This window comes from Hyperolius riggenbachi, chromosome 1, assembly GCF_040937935.1.
Source record: "Hyperolius riggenbachi isolate aHypRig1 chromosome 1, aHypRig1.pri, whole genome shotgun sequence".
Classification (NCBI taxonomy): Eukaryota; Metazoa; Chordata; class Amphibia; order Anura; family Hyperoliidae; genus Hyperolius; species Hyperolius riggenbachi.
The window spans coordinates 626,476,983-626,493,544 of NC_090646.1; the positions used below are offsets into that span (position 1 = coordinate 626,476,983).

The 16,562-nt window shown below is 42.3% G+C and overlaps 1 protein-coding gene across 1 annotated transcript in view; it reads left to right on the forward strand.

Annotated features, from left to right (window-relative positions):
• The first annotated feature begins 1,130 nt into the window (after positions 1–1,130).
• Positions 1,131–16,562, forward strand: part of PDE4D (phosphodiesterase 4D) — a 1,320,537-nt gene continuing 1,305,105 nt past the window's right edge. Inside the window, exon 1 of the mRNA XM_068251213.1 lies at positions 1,131–1,222. Within this exon, the coding sequence (XP_068107314.1) occupies positions 1,181–1,222 (42 nt within the window). The 5' untranslated portion in view covers positions 1,131–1,180. The remainder of the gene's footprint in view (positions 1,223–16,562) is intronic.

Here is a 16,562-nt window from a genome sequence, read left to right on the forward strand (position 1 = left end):
GCAGGGGTGTATCTACAGGGGAGCAGCCCCTGCAAGTGCAGGGGACCAGAGCAGTAAGGGGGCCCCAACTACTAATACACTCCTTCCGATAAAGAGGTCCATCCTGAAGATCAGGTATTTTTGTGGCTACACTTGTTATGGGTGAGAAGATTTTGAAGTCCACGCTTGTTTTATGACCCGTGCAAGATGGGCCTCCAGGCTGTGAGGGTCCCCAGGGGTAGGCAAAGGTAAGGATGTGAACATTGCGGGGGGGGGGGGGGGGAGTCATCAAAGTTTTTCAGGGGGGGAAGGTGAAAGAGGAGCTGTCGGGCATACTATCTCAGAAAAAAAAACCACATGTATAAGTAGATAAATATGTGCTCTACTTACATAACACATGTATTGCACTGTCAACATTTTGATTTTAGTGATTTTTCTACAGTAAAAAAAGAGAAAATCCTTCTTGGCATTTCCCATTTTAAGTGTGCCTATTTTTAAGCCAATTCTGATGTAATTTCCTCCCTTAGTCTCTTCTGCCTAATTTGCCCGCCCTTCACTATAGAAAGTGCTTTGTCTCAGCATGAGAAATATTGGCCAATCAGAGAGAAACAGAGGTGTGGGAGGGGAAAACAGGAGGGAAAGAGGCTAAAGCCAATCAGGCTGCATTAGCTAAGTCTGACGGGAAGTACAGAAGCAAAAAAGGACAACCCAGCATGCCTTGCAACTTTCTTTTTGTGTACCAAATTTTGTGTGTACCGAATAAGAGTCAGGTAAACTGGGAAATGATCATTTATTGACAAGAAAAGTAATAGAGATTTTAACTTTTGAATTGCCTGGTTAGCATCCTTATTTCTTGTTTACCAGATAAAAATAAAGAATTGATTTTTGATTTTTTTATGGCCGACAGTTACTCTTTAGTCCTTAGTGGAAAGCCTCTATTATAGGATCCAGAGGCTTCCCTCGTCTTCTTTAAGACTCGCTTTCTTACCCGAGGTTTGCCTCGGTACATGAATCCATATATATCTCAAGTGAAGGGAACAGCTGTAGAGCAGTTTGCAATGTGAACATATCTCACTGGAAATTGCTGCAATATTTTCATCTTTTCATGTTAATGTTAAATGAATGTCTGTTTTGTCCACAGGTGATTAGATGGCTATCCGGTGAACATTTATTGGAAGCGTTCTTGTGAAATACAAGCAGCATGAATCTAAGCAGCAGTTCCTTATATGCGAGAGGCAAAAGTGTAAGTAATAACTTGTTGCTTTCTATTTTACGTCGGTGGTTCAAGGCTACAGACTATACTGTAAATACATTGTTTATTCCTCAGAAACCTGAGAAAGGTAGTGGTGGTGATTTAATTGCTTTGATTGATGAAATTAGATAACATTTAATGCTAGATTATTGACCTTGCTAAGTTTTCATATTTTTGGATGAAGGATTAAGTGGCTTAAAGAGAACCCCTCATGAATGAGATTTTGCAAGCATCTGAGTACTCCTTATTCATAAGCATGTATATTTTCTCAAGAAAAGTTATATTCAGCTTCATTTTCTTTGTGAAACGTGCCGTTGCTAAGAGTCAGTGCTTAGACGCACTGGCATGTATGACAGCAGCTGCCCTGGAGTCCATGCATAGGAGCACTGGCACGTATGACAGTTGCTGTCCTAAAGTCAGTACTCAGGAGCACTGGTATACATGACAGCTGCTGCCCTGGAGTAGTCAGTGCTTAGGAGAACTGGCATGTATGATAGCTGTTTCCCTGGAGTCAGTGCTTAGGAGAAATGGCATGTATGATAGCTGTTTCCCTGGAGTCAGTGCTTAGGAGAACTGGCATGTATGACAGCTGCTGCCCGAGAGTCAGTTCTTAGGAGCACTGGCACATATGACAGCTGCTTCCCTGGAGTCAGTGCTTAGGAGCACTGGCACATATGACAGCTGCTGCCCTGGAGTCGGGGATTAGGAGCACTGGCTCATATGACAGCTGCTGCCCTGGAGTCGGTGATTAGGAGCACTGGCATGTATGACAGCTGCTGCCCTGGAGTCAGTGCTTAGGAGCACTGGCATGTATGACAGCTGCTGCCCTGGAGTCGGTGCTTAGGAGCACTGGCATGTATGACAGCTGCTGCCCTGGAGTCGGTGCTTAGGAGCACTGGCATGTATGACAGCTGCTGCCCTGGAGTCGGTGATTAGGAGCACTGGCATGTATGACAGCTGCTGCCCTGGAGTCAGTGCTTAGGAGCACTGGCATGTATGATAGCTGCTGCCCTGGAGTCGGTGCTTAGGAGCACTGGCATGTATGATAGCTGCTGCCCTGGAGTAGTCAGTGTTTAGGAGAACTGGCATGTATGACAGCTGCTGCCCGTGAGTCAGTGCTTAGGAGAACTGGCATGTATGATAGCTGTTTCCCTGGAGTCAGTGCTTAGGAGCACTGGCATGTATGACAGCTGCTACCCTAGAGTCAGTGCTTAGGAGCACTGGCATGTATGACAGCTGCTACCCTAGAGTCAGTGCTTAGGAGCACTGGCATGTATGACGGCTGCTGCCCTGGAGTCAGTGCTTAGGAGCACTGGCACGTATGACAGCTGCGCCCTGCCAACTATCAGTCCTTATATTTCTAAAATCATTAGTTATGTATCTTCATAGAAAAATACAGATCACTAATTAATGGGAAAATGGGTGTGGGTGAGCCACAATACTTACCTATGGGGTGCTGACCCTGTGGCCCCCGGCCCGTATGCAATGCACCATCTCCTCCACAGTCTGGCCACATCTGCCGAATTTTGTAGTTCTTGGCAGTGTCTTGAGTTTGCTGCAATGCATGCCTGGAGATGTAGTCTGTGGATGCAAGTACAGAGGTGTTCTGGCATCCATGGATGGAGTATGTCTCCCAGCATGATACTTGGTGGGATTTGCCTTCTTAAATCAGAAGGAAGCTTGCAATAATTCAGCTTTAAGTGAACATCAGTGGTTACCCACAATGCACCACTACTGAATATGCTCATTATCTCTTTATGCCCTGTTAGCCAGGGTAGCATCCAAAACCGCTGGTGTATAGCACGCCTATAGCTTTAAATTTTACACAGCCACGTCAATCCCAAATGTAGACAGCCTGTTTCTGACTTTTGGTCCTCCTCAGTGCATGGCAGGGATTGATATGGCTGTATGGGATAGGGGCTTGGACCAGTACAACAGAGTAACCAAGCAGCTCGGGGTGACCCAAACCACTAGGAAAGTATAGGGACTAAAAGAGACCAAAAATCTGTGTAAAATTTAAAGCTATAGGCTTGCTATACACCAGCGGTTCTGGATGCTAGCCTGGCTAACAGGGGTATAAAGAGATAATTTGCATATTCAGTATTAGTGCATTGTGGGTAACCACAAATGTTCACTTAAAGCTGAATTTTTAAAGTTTCCTTCTGTTTTAAGAAGGCAACTCACACCAAGCATTGCTTTTTAGTAGGAGGGCTTTTTGGTCTCTTTTAGCCCCCTGTACATTCCTAGTGGTTTGGGTCACCCCGAGCTGCTTGGTTACTCTACAGCATGATACAAAATTATACAATTCGGCAAATGGGGCCAGTCTATGGAGGAGATGGCACATACCATACGGGCTGGGGGCCAGAGGAACAGCACCCCGTAGGTAAGTAGTGAGACTCACCTCAACCCCCTCCCCCACAATCGCACATTCTATTTTGCATTTAATAAAAAAAAATCTGCTAAGGCGCTCAGTTGCCTTTAAGAGACTTATGGTGTGTACACACTTGAAAGATAAATGAAAGATCTTAGACCAATTTTACCACCTTCCATGTAGTATGAGAGCCATACTCTACACAGTCTATTCTATGGAGCTGAACTCCCCATCAGATGAAACTCTTTGCAATGCTGCACACAAAGATGCTGTACACATTCAAAAGATCAGTATCTGCAATATCAATATCTGCAAAAGATCCGTTCCTGCAAAATGCATTCATAGTCTATGAGATCTGCAGATCCTCATACACACCTTGTTTAACAGGCTTCATCTGCATATCTGACAGTCATCTGCAGATCTGAAAATCCATCCTGGTGGATCTGATCTGCAGATGAATGTCTGTTAAACAAGGTGTGTATGATGATCTGCAGATATCATAGACTATGAATGCATTTTGCAGGAACGGATCTTTTGCAGATACTGATCTTTTGAATGTGTACAGCATCTTTGTGTGCAGCATCTTGCAAAGATTTCTGGCTGATGGGGAGTTCAGCTCCATAGAATAGACTGTGTAGAGTATGGCTCTCATACTACATGGAAGGTGGTAAAATTGGTCTAAGATCTTTCATTTATCTTTCAAGTGTGTACACACCATAAGTCCTGAGTCTTATAAGTACGCCTGCCCCTTTCTTCCTTGCTCAGCTGCACCAATTGGCATTTTTCAATTGTCAGTAGACCACAAAGCTACATGCTAGTGCCATTTATGTTCAAACTGTGCTTATTAAATGCAGTGCTCCTATCCACATGCACTAAAGTCCAAATTAATCAGTAGGATTGTTATTGAGGTGCAATTAAATTTGAGATGACTGAGAATTATGCTAATTAATATGAAGATCTAATGTAAAATGGACTAATCAACCCTTGCGCTTTGAGTCCTCAGGGAGAAAAGCACTTTACAAATATTTCGTTGTTGTAGCTGTGTAAGCATTACATTGGTCCATTTCCCAGCTGCATAGACTTGGCATCGGCATAGGCATTTGCATAATTCTGCATCAACCTGGAATTATCTGCATGTTACAAGTAAAGTAGGAAGTTGGCACTGAACCAAAACTTCCGCTAAATGCCTTTCAAACGCCCATGACACAGAAATATAGGGAATCAAAAATTCCTATAAATGTCCACTGTATGTACTATAATGCCATTACACGTCCGTGGTGTATGGATGCAAAACACAGAACACCTATAATGACTGTGGCAGTCTAAGATTCTGCAGTTACTCCTGGCTTTGAATAGCCGTAGGAGCTGCCATCCCCCCCCCCCCCCTTTCCCTCTGCCCTCATTTATCCAGGGGAAATTGTGAATGTAATCTAGTATGACTTCTCTAAACTGTTTGAAAAACAGTATACTATCTCCCCACCCCACTGCTGATGAAAGCTTTTGTTTGCTCATTGCTACTGCTAATTACAGCAGTCCTTATCTGCCTGCTCTTTCTGCGGACAGCAGAACATTTAGATGCCAAAAGAAGATTTTTTTTGTAACAAGCCACATTGTTAGAATTTTTAATGTGCTATTGAGATGCCCTGTGGACTACAAATACTGCTCGGTTGACTTTAATAACCTCATGTTAACCTATCACTATGTACTTGGATTGTAAGTAGTAAGAGGAGAGGACCTAGACTCATAAAAAGATAGGGAGAACATACAAATTATTATTTATTATCCAAATGTCATGGCTGTTCCATACTAAGGGAAATAAGCCAAACATGTCCCTAGTTACGGTAATCGTACTTTAGGTTACTATAAACGCTTCAATTGCCCACTGAAAACACGGAATATTTCTTCTTTAAAGCGGGATTGTTAGCCATAAAATTAAATTCCATTTACCCGCTGCTCTGTGTTTCTTATGCAGTCTACAACCTGACTTTGCATTGCAAGCATTCTATTCCATTCTCTTAGTCATCCTGGCTCCATTTGGTACGTTGCTGGGGAGAAGGAAGCTTGTTGTCTGCCCTCCCACATTCCTGCTCCTCATTGATTGGCTGAGGGCAGTTCAGTGCGATACAAGGACCTTCTGCAGAAGCTGCTGGAATACAATCTATGCTGTGCTCACATGTGTTTACAAAGCAAGCTAGATATGACAGTGCAGTTTCTAGGAGAAAAAAAAATTAAGAGAGGAAATTACATCAGGATTGGCTTCAGTCAGAGGCAGTTAAGATGAAAAATGCCTGGAACAATTTTCTCTGTATTTACTATATAAAATTCACTAAAATCAAAACCTGGACAGAACAACACATATGTGTTAGTATAACAAGTATTTATCTACTTATATATGTGCTTTTTCCCCCCTGTGATAGTATGGCTGCTCTTGCTGCTTAAAACATCTTTAGCACTGCCTCTTGCTTTGAAATAGCCCTATTCCCATCTCTGGAGGTACTCCCTATGTTGTCTATTGAGAGAACACCACAATCAATATCTTATCTGTTTAATTACCTCCATATAAAGGTCCCAACAGCTCTGTGTGTTTATTGGTGTTCTGTCTGAGTCAGAATATACAATTTAGATAAGAATCTGCTTTTGTTTCTTTGTGATCCATTAGACTTAATTTACAGTCTCTGGCAAACACAATAAGATTGCAGGCGTTGACACCTGGGACTTCCACTTGCTGTAAAAAGCAATTCTTCTAATCATTAAAGCGGAAAAGACCACACAATGGTGTTTAATGTGTATTAACAGTTTCCAAAAGTGCCTGAACATTTTCTTCCATCCTTTTCACATAATGGGCTTGATTCACTAAACTGTGATAACTCAAATATCACACCTTATCAAATATATCACACCTTATCAAAGATATCACACCTTATGAAAAGATATCACACCTTATCAAAGATATCACAGCTTATCAAAGATATCACACCTTATCAAAGAAATCACACCTTATGAAAAAGATATCACACCTTATGAAAAGATATCACACCTTACGAAAAGATATCACACCTTAGGAAAAGATATCACACCTTATGAAAAGATATCACACCTCATCAAAGATATCACACTTTTTCAAAGTTAACAAGCCTTATCAGAGTAACATAGCGAGCACTACGAACCCGCAGGAGCTCAGGGCAGGACGAGTGCCATTGCCAATTAGCAGGCATAAGTTCATAGCTCTCGCTATGCTACTCTGATAAGGCCTGTTAACTTTGATAAGAGGCTCGATTCAGTAAACGGTGCTGACCCAGTTAGCACGCCTAAAGGCTTTGGGCGAGCTAACTAGGGTGCTAAGTAGTTAGCACATACAAACTACTTATCATTGTAGTTAGCACATGCAAACTTAGCACCATAGTTAGCACATGCAAACTACTTAGCACCGTAGTTAGGACATGCAAACTAATACTTAGCACCGTGCTAACTAGGGTGCTAAGCTCTATGGTTAGCAACCCCTGGTCTTGCTAATTATGATCTTGTAAAAGATAGAATATTTGGAAATTCAAATTCAATCTGAGCTCTATATATTATGTGACGATCATTATATTATTGTTAACAATATCTCTCATCTTCCACAGTGATAATTGATGCTGAAGCTACTGTTGGAAAAGTTAGGAGGAGCACTGCTACACTGCATATTCTGTCGTATGTTCCTTTTTTTGTTGAATAAACACTGATTTTTTTTAAAACAAACCTAGGGTGCTAAGTAGTTTACATGTGCTAACTACGGTGCTAAGTAGTTTGCATGTGCTAACTACTTAGCACGTGCAAAGCATGTTAGCACATGCAAAGTGGCTTTTCAAAGGCGTGCTAACACTTAGCACCCTTTTCTGAATCAAGCCCATGGTGTGATATCTTTGATAAGGTATGATATCTTTTCATAAGGTGTAATCTTTGATAAAGTTTGATATGTGAGTTATCATGGTTTAGTGAATCAAGCCCAAAGAGTGCACATATTCTGGAGGAGGGATAAAGCAAACTATCTTTACCCTTAGATCTGGACTGTCCAAAATCACAGGTATGGTGGGCCAATTTTATAATCTTTTTTTTCAGACTACAAGGGCTGACTTCAATAAGTAGGGTTCTCGCTATACCCCCTCCCCCCCCTCCCCCCCCCCAAAAAAAAGAACAACAACACATAATTTGGCAGTGTTACCCCACAAAATACACATAATGCAGTAGCAGTTTCCACACAAAATACACATAATCTGGCAACAGTTTTCCCACAAAATACACATGATCTGCCAGAAGTTTCCCCACAGAGTTCCCCTTTAATAAAATGAGTAACCCCCCTCCTTCCGATATCCCTAATGTCTGTATTGTTAATCTACTCACCTGTGTGGTGACTCCTCCAGGTCTGATCACCAGTCAGTGTTCCTTCCGCGCAGATCTCGAGTCTTCAATGCCCCCCCGGGAGTGCAGTGGCTCCTGCTGCAATTTCCCCATCTCACACTAAGCCGACTAGTGATAAGTTCTGGGTAATGCGGTCAGAGTGTTTTTAACTCCGCATTATCTCGGGACCAATTGCAACTGGACCAGCATGGGCCAAGATCACTCCACTGTCGCTCTGCCTTCATTCATCTTAGAGGGGGGGGGACACGCACACAACACAGAGCTGGCAGCTAGCAGGTCACAGCAAGAGGCCTAGCAGGCCACAAATGCGTCCCATGGGCCACCAGTTGGACAACAATGCCCTAGATCATGTTCGCCTGTTTACAGCTTTTCTATATGAATGTAAACTGTAGTTGGAAAGCATCCCTGCCAGCAGCAGCATACATAAACATCAAAGGTGCCGCACCATTCCAGTCTCAGAAGGATGTAACTGTTAACCTGCCGAAACAGGGAGCTCTAATCCATTCACTTGGACAATCTGGTAAACATAAACTCATGGATGGCTCAAAAAAGAGTAAAAACGTATTTTCATCATTGCGCATCAAAAATTACACACATGTGTGACGATCACCAGAAAACCAAAGCATGTGTCATGTATGGATTTACCATAAGGCACTGTAGGCACGTGCCTACAGGCGCCTTATGATGGAAAGGCGGCTCACACCCCCATTCCCCCCTCCCCAGCATCTCCCTCCCTTCCCTATGCAGAGCAAGAGATTGTAAAGGAGAGGTTACTCACCCTGCTCTCGGCATTTCACTGATGAGATCTCCCTTCAGTCGGGTACCTCTAGCTACTACTGAGGGTACTTCTGGCTACCTAATACTAAGGGGCACCTATAGCTACCTACGACAGGTAAGGGAGAAGTGACAGCGGGGACAGCCAGAACACTTGCAGTGTTTGGTGGGGGTTTTGTAGGGTTCTTGTAGGGCAAAGTCTAGGGTTCCAGGACATCTGTCCCTATAGGCTCCTGTAAGGTAAATTCGTGCCTGGGGCTGCCCACACATACACTGCACAACAACCCCTATACATCCAATCACATCTACTGTGTACAACTTCAGTGTGCTACGCAATCTGCTGTAAACTATGTCGGGCCCAACATTTCATGAGGACTGAGAGAATGAGGCAGAACACCAGCACTACAGACTCTGAAAGTGCTGTGTTAAATATCAGCACCACATAAACACACAGTAATAATAACTATTTCTACAAACCCAGCTCTCCTGGCAGGCTGCCAAGTCAATGTTTCTGAGAAAAGCGAGTCATAATAATAATAATTTATTTCTTCTCTTTTTAACCCTTCAGCAGCCAATGCATTTAGAGGCTTGCAAGTGCTCGAGGCCAATTTATTTTATCACATTTTTATATTTCTTATTTTTTACATTTCCCTGCTTCTAATTAGTACCGCCGTAATGTATATTTATGGCCACTTGTCACTAGGAGGCTGTGTGAGACAATAACAGAGGACTTCTTTGAGTTTCTATATTTTCTAGTAGTAGAGAGAGATTAAAACATTCCAAGAATTTACAGCACAACGCGTTCTGCAGACTAAAGTCAAAAGCAGTGCACTTATCTCAAATGAGATTACGCTATTCAAGTTGCTAATGGGTTAACGACCTATGTTTGTGAAGGTTTCCACTGGCCACTTCTGTTCTCTCTCTGTCCTAAAAACATACTGGCAAGTTCATTGGCTTTCTCCTCCCCTTCCCATCCAAAAACTTAGCTTCAGACTACGATAGGGACACTAGACTTTGGCTATGGTAGGTATTAGTTTGTGGATTCTCTAAGGGACAGTTAGTGACATGACTATGGACTCTGTAAAGTTTTGTGTTAAATATCAGTACCACGTAAACACACAGTAATAATAACTATTTCTTCAAATCCAGCTCGCCTGGGAAGCTTCCAAGCTAACATTCCTGAGAAATTTGAGTAATAATATTAATTTATTTCTTCTCTTATTTTAACCTTTTAGCAACCAATTTATTTAGAGGCTTGCAAGTGCTCCAGGCCAATTTATTTGTGCACATTTTTATATTTTTTTTGCACATTGTTACATTTCCCTGCCTGTAATTAGTACTGCTGTAATGTGTATTCATGGCCACTTGTCACTAGTTATTGTGTGAGACAATAATAGAGGACTTCTGCTGTCAGTTTCTAGTTTCTGCTAGCAGAGAGAGATCAAAGCACTCCAGGAATTTACAGCTCAACGACTTCTGCCGACTGAGGTCAAAAGCAGTTCTTAGAGATACTGTAACTCTATTTAAGTTGCTAGTGGGTTAAGCTAACTCACAATTACTGGTCATAAATGTGAAGTTTAATTACGATGATGAAATGATGAGTTCCTGCGTCCAATGGATATATTTAGAAAAAATACTTTCGCCCTTCATTTTCACCAAATCATCTTCACTAAATGTGTTATTACATTGAATCCTGTATCTTTTTTTTTTAATGTGTTATCCTTGTTAAACCCGAGCGACGCACCAACATTTGGCTCCTTCCTCCATGTAAATGTACCTCACCGTCTAATAGCTTTCATACTTACATTGAACGATATAAGTGCGGCATGCTGTGAACCAATCTGTACCCCAGTTTGCTCCTGATTCTCGTTTCAGTAAATCAATAGGTGAGAAGTAGGAGGGGGAAGTCCGCTGTGGTAGATTAGAAAGGTCATCCTTTCACGCAGGGCTGTCTGGCGTCCTAATTTCTGCTCAGAACTGTAATTCAGGAATTAAAAGAGTTTTACAGCAGTTTCTGCAGCTGTGAGAATTACATGACCAACAACTTCCTTTTTCTCCCCCTCTGGAAACACACACACAGATTATATACTGACAGCTGTGTTCATTTTATAGCTGATGATCCTATATAGGTTGAAGAACACTCCTGTGGCAGCAGGGAAGCCCAGAGGGCTGGAAGGGATTTTATGACAAGCGTCTGAACGTCCATCATTTCCTCTAGGTAAACCTTTTGGTTTCGTTCCCCCAGTTTTATCGGCAGCACACCTGCATTCTCCGACTTCGTTGCCATGCTGTTTTATTTTACAGTTCAGATCGCTTTTAGCTTTTGGATTAATGTAGCGGAAAACCAGTTTACACAACTGACACTCACTGAGGCTTCCAGGGCTGTGATCAGCCACCCGGGGAAAATCACGTTTTCCGATGCCAGTCATTTGATATCCCTTATTTAAGACTCTTTCTTCTGTTGTGCATTTCCAATAAAAGAATCGGAGCTGAGCTGAATAACACAAACTGTAACAGAAACAAAATTGGAACATTGAGTCTTGTTATTAAACGTTTACATAGCGCTGACACATTTGTTTCTCAGCGGTCTGCAAAGAACATTGAACAATTCGCATCACTTACTGGCTCTCAGCGGGACTCACAAATTTGATTTTCACATTCTAGGACTACGTTGTTTGGTTAGTTAACCTGTTTTCAGGATGTAGGAGGAAACCACAGCACCTGGAGTTATCCCACGTGAAATGTTACAGCTAAGGTTTTAAATACTGTACCTTATAAAGAATAAGAAGAGAAAAAAGAGTGCTTCTGTGGTGTAGTTCCTTAAAGTGGATCCAAGATGAACTTTTACTCATTGCATAATTGTGTTCCTTTTCTATAGTTTATAGGACATTCCTAAAGCCAAATACTTTTTTGTTTTAATACTCTAATTCCCTATAAACTAAATAAGCCCCACCCACAGTTTTCAGAGAGCCTTGGCAGTAGCAAGGGCTCATGGGAGCTCAGTCTGGGCAGGAGGAGGGGGAGGTATTACAAGCCAGAGATTTCAGAGGCAGAGGGGAGGAGGGAGGAGGAGGGGGGATTAGGTTTTTTTCAGTCTGAGTGCTGATGGTGCAGATAAGCCTGCCTCTGTGTAATGTTTACAAACAACATGACTGCTGTGATTGTATCACAGGAAGAAATAATCATATTCTATTAAAGCAGTATGCAGACAGATTTGCTGTTTAAACCATCTAAACTGTACATAAGATATATAGACAAGTTACTTGTTATAGTAAGTTTTTCATCTCGGATCCGCTTTAACCACTTGAGGACTGCAGGGCTAAACCCCCCTAGTGACCAGGCCATTTTTAGCACAATTGGCCACTGCAGCTTTAAGGCCAAGCTGCAGGGTCGCACAACTCAGCACAGAAGTGATTCCCCCCCCCCTTTTCTCCCCACCAACAGAGCTCTCTGTTGGTGGGGTCTGATCGCTCCCCCCATGTTTATTTTTTTTAAATAAATATTATTGTTTTTTTTTTTTTTCTATAAAACCCCTGTTTCTTTAAATTTCTTCCCTCTCTCCCTCCCTCCCTCCCTACAGCCAGCCAATTATGGCGATCGGCTGTCATAGGCTTCTGCCTATGAGAGCCGATCGCTCTCTTGTCCCCCATGGGGACAGCCGTGTCACACGGCTGCCCCCAGTGCAGCGCTGCTGCTCATCGCAGCGCTGCACCTAGTAAATAGACGGTGTCATCGCCGTCCAACAGTCTCCCGAGCGGCAATAGCCACTCGGAGACTGAAGGCGGGGCAGAGCTCCGCCCTCCGAGCATGAGATGCGCGCGCACCATGCGCGCGATCTCATGCAAAACAGAGCCCCAGGACTTTACGCCAATTGGCGTTAGGCGGTCCTGGGGCTGCCGCCGCGGTCACACCTACTGGCGTGACGCGGGCGGCAGAAGGTTAAATTCAGTTTGCAAATCGCAAAAGAAATGCATGCAAGATCGCAAAAATGTGCATGCGTATCTCACATGTCCAGTGTCCAACTCCTCGGAAATCGACCGTGGCCAGCAGGGGACATCAAGAAGGGTACATGGTAGGTCAGGAGTCCAGGCAAGCTCCATGTGCCGGGTGATGATAAACAACGCGGTTCGACACTCAAATGTGTCTTTGTCAAGATACTATCCAGTGCTGGTATTCTGACTTGACAATTTTTTTGCGATCATGTATGTGCATTTCTTTTGCAATATGAAAACTGAATTAAAGGTTTTGCACCATAGAGGAACTCTCTTCTCTCTTCTTTTTCTTATACAGACACCTGTCAAATCCCACCACTGAGAGAGCTGCTCAGGACGCTACCTTTCCTCCTTTCATTCAAACTGATTCACTTTGGACATAATATCCTTTAGTCCTGGTTGTAACATGGAGTGTGTATATAATACCTGTATTGTAAACTCAAATTGGAACTACAGTTAAATTACCACCTTTACCAGCTTCTTTAAAGAAAATTTGCTAGATAGTTAATGAAAAGATTAGTTGACTGTGTTTCACTTATCCCAGAAGTGTATCAGTCACATGCCACAAAGCTTTCCTGATTGTGTTTTGATCACTAATTGCAGTTGAAAGAGTAAGTAACGATAGTAGAAAGGTTTTCTTTGCAGGATTCAGTGTGACTGTAAGCAGTGGACAGAAAGTTTTTCTTACTATAAGAGTTTTCTGAATATATGTGATATACATCTATTGCAATGGCAGGCCCCAGCCCTGCTATAATCTGTGCTGTGGGGACTTGGGATTTTTACTGAAATTACATTTAGTTGGAACAAATGCAAGTAGGATAACTGTATGGGTAAAGGAACACATTTTCATAGACTGTTAATCCAGTAATCCCACTTTAAACATTACACCAAGAAGAAGGAGAATAGGGTAGCTATATGCTGTACTATATGCTGTACTTGTTTCATGCATTAGTGACTGCATTTCCGTCTTTTGGAGATATCATCTATAAAAGATGACTGCACTTGCATTTAGGAATTTAAGGCAGCAAAACATGGTATTTTGCTAAGTGGAAATCTTTTAAATGAATGTAGGGCCGCATAGTGGCGTAGTGGTTGGTGCTCTCGCCCAGTTTTAATTCCAGCTAGGTCAACATATTCAAAGAGTTTGTATGTTCTTCCCATGTCTGCATGGGTTTCTTCCAGGCACTCCAGTTTCCTCTCACATCTCAAAAACATACAGTTAAGTTAATTTGCTTCCCCCTTAATTGGCACTAGACTACGATACATGCACTACACGATATATACATAGACATATGACTATGTATCTAGGGACTAGATTGTGAGCTCCTCTGAGGGACGGTTAGTGACAAGACAATATACTCTGTACTGCGCTGCATAATATGTTGGTGATATATAAATACTTGAATAAATAAATAAATGTGTATATTGTTATAATTGATTCATTGTGCTTAATACTGAAATATCGTTTATTTTTTATTTGAAACATAAGCATATTTCTGATTTGGAGCTCAATTTTTTGGTTTGATTGGTAGAGTTCCATGAGCAGATATATGTCTTATTTTACTACTGCAAACTTGTCTCCACCACCGGGGGGCGTAACGCCAAATCATGAGCCCCCCAGCAACACTTTGCTGACCCCCTTCCATGCTCACATCCTATCACTTGCCTCCCCTTGGTGACCCACACTGCCTGGGGGCCCATCTCACAAGGGTCATAAAACAAAACAAGTGTGACCATCAGGGTCTTCTCACCCATGACAAGTGTAGACACAAAAACACCTGATCTGAAGTATTAGAGAAAGGGAAGGTTAGTCGTAGTTTGAGCCCCACATACCTCTGGGCCTCCCTGTAGTTGCAGGGGCTGCTCCCCCTAGTTACTTGCCTGTCCAACACTATAGGAGCCAAGACTTCCGTGCACAGTGCCACAATCGTTTGAACTATCGTTCACTCCTGTTGTGCGCCATCGCATGATGTAGTGCGCCCCCCCCCTCCCCGTAGGAAGACGGATGGGGGAACTGTTGCTCGTCAGACTGAGTTGCTGAGTAATCCCCGATCCATCTAGGAAATCTTGTTTTGTTCAGTAATCTGTACCTGATTTGTGTGAACAGAGATTTTCTTTTCAAAAAGTTTTTACACAAGTTTAAAAGGTTGATGCTGACCCGAAACGGACTAGTGTTGTTGCCTCGACAATTATACAAAGTGTACAATTTCTTTCATCAAAATTGTCAGACTTTATGATCTCTTGTGAAATGATTGATTTCTTGTCTATGAAGAATTATTGCTTTTGCCAATCATTTTTTATTGTATTTTTTATCATTTTTGATCTACCGTATATACTCGAGTATACGTCTAGAAATGTAGGTCTCACTAAGTAAAAGTATAGGGGTCGACTTATACACGACAAACGAGCAACACTGAGCACACTGAGTAATGTGTGTACTATAAGTGACTTTCCCATTTGCAGTGGTAACTTCTTGATAAAAGAAATGCCAAGAAAACACAGGTCTGAAAGTCCTGGCCACAACAATTAACAAAGAAAAAATACTGGGCTGCAGGAATGGGAGTGAATTATTGCTGCACTTGGGGGTCTCGATGAGTTATTGGCTGCACTTAAGGGACAGGAGGTGTTAATGGCTGCAAAATCATATGCAGTGCAGTCAGTAACCCCTCCTGGTCTTCAAGTGCAGCCATTTACTTTGCTGGGTGGACTTATACTTGAGTCAATAAAAAATTACAGCTTAAGAGGGTCGAATATTGGAGTCGACTTATACACAAGGTCGACTTGTATTCGAGTATATACGGGTAATAAAGCTGGATACTAATATATTTTGGTAGTTCCTCCAAATATTTTTCCTCTTAAACTTATACACCACTTTTGTTACACCCCTGGAGCTGGTGTTGTAGGCCAGCTGTATTTTCTTCAAGTTTATAACAGACAAATACTCTTTCATTGGGTCTTGCTCTGCCCCTGATCCTGTAATATTTCATCAAAGAAGCCCGTTTGCTCCACATCACCAATGAGCCTAAAAAGCCTGGAATCTACATTTAGTTGAATTTGCTGATAACTACAAACTCTCCCTTGAGCATGATATACCAATGTGTTACTCGGACTAGAACTACGTGCACATGCTTAGACAGTTTCTGATTTTCTCAGACCTGCTAGATTTGGATGTTTTATCCAATTATCCCTGTTTAGCTTGTGAATTCCATCAGTACACTATGAAGGTAAAGCAATGAACACATGCTGGACTAAACTCAGCTTAGGCAGCAAACATATTGATCCGCTTCTTACCCCACCCACAGGAAGCCTCGTCCCTCCTCCCACCTTCATAGAGACAGAGGTGTCCCTTGGCTGTAGGACACATACATATGAAGCTCACACACCACAGTGTCAACCAAAGGATCGCACTCAACCCTTGTTGAATGATATTAGTCCAGCAAGTGTATGTAGCTTTACTCAGAGGAATATTATTATTTTGTAATTATAAAATGTATATTATGCAGTGGTGTACAATAATAGGGGGTGCAGATAACAAGCATACCTACATAACAAGTGTAAACTATGACAAATAAATAAAAGGGGACCCTGAACTCGATCATTACAGAGCATTGTAATGCTCGGCCCTTAAAGCAGACCTGAACTCAGAACTTTCTCTCCTCCTTAAGCCACAGCATAATATCCTTGTTACAGCTTATAGAGCCCCTCAGAGATGCTGCAATATGGTTGTTTCCTGGTTTGCTTGGAGCACAGAAAGGGTTAACCTCCCGTTTTTACATATTAGCTATGAAATTGGCAG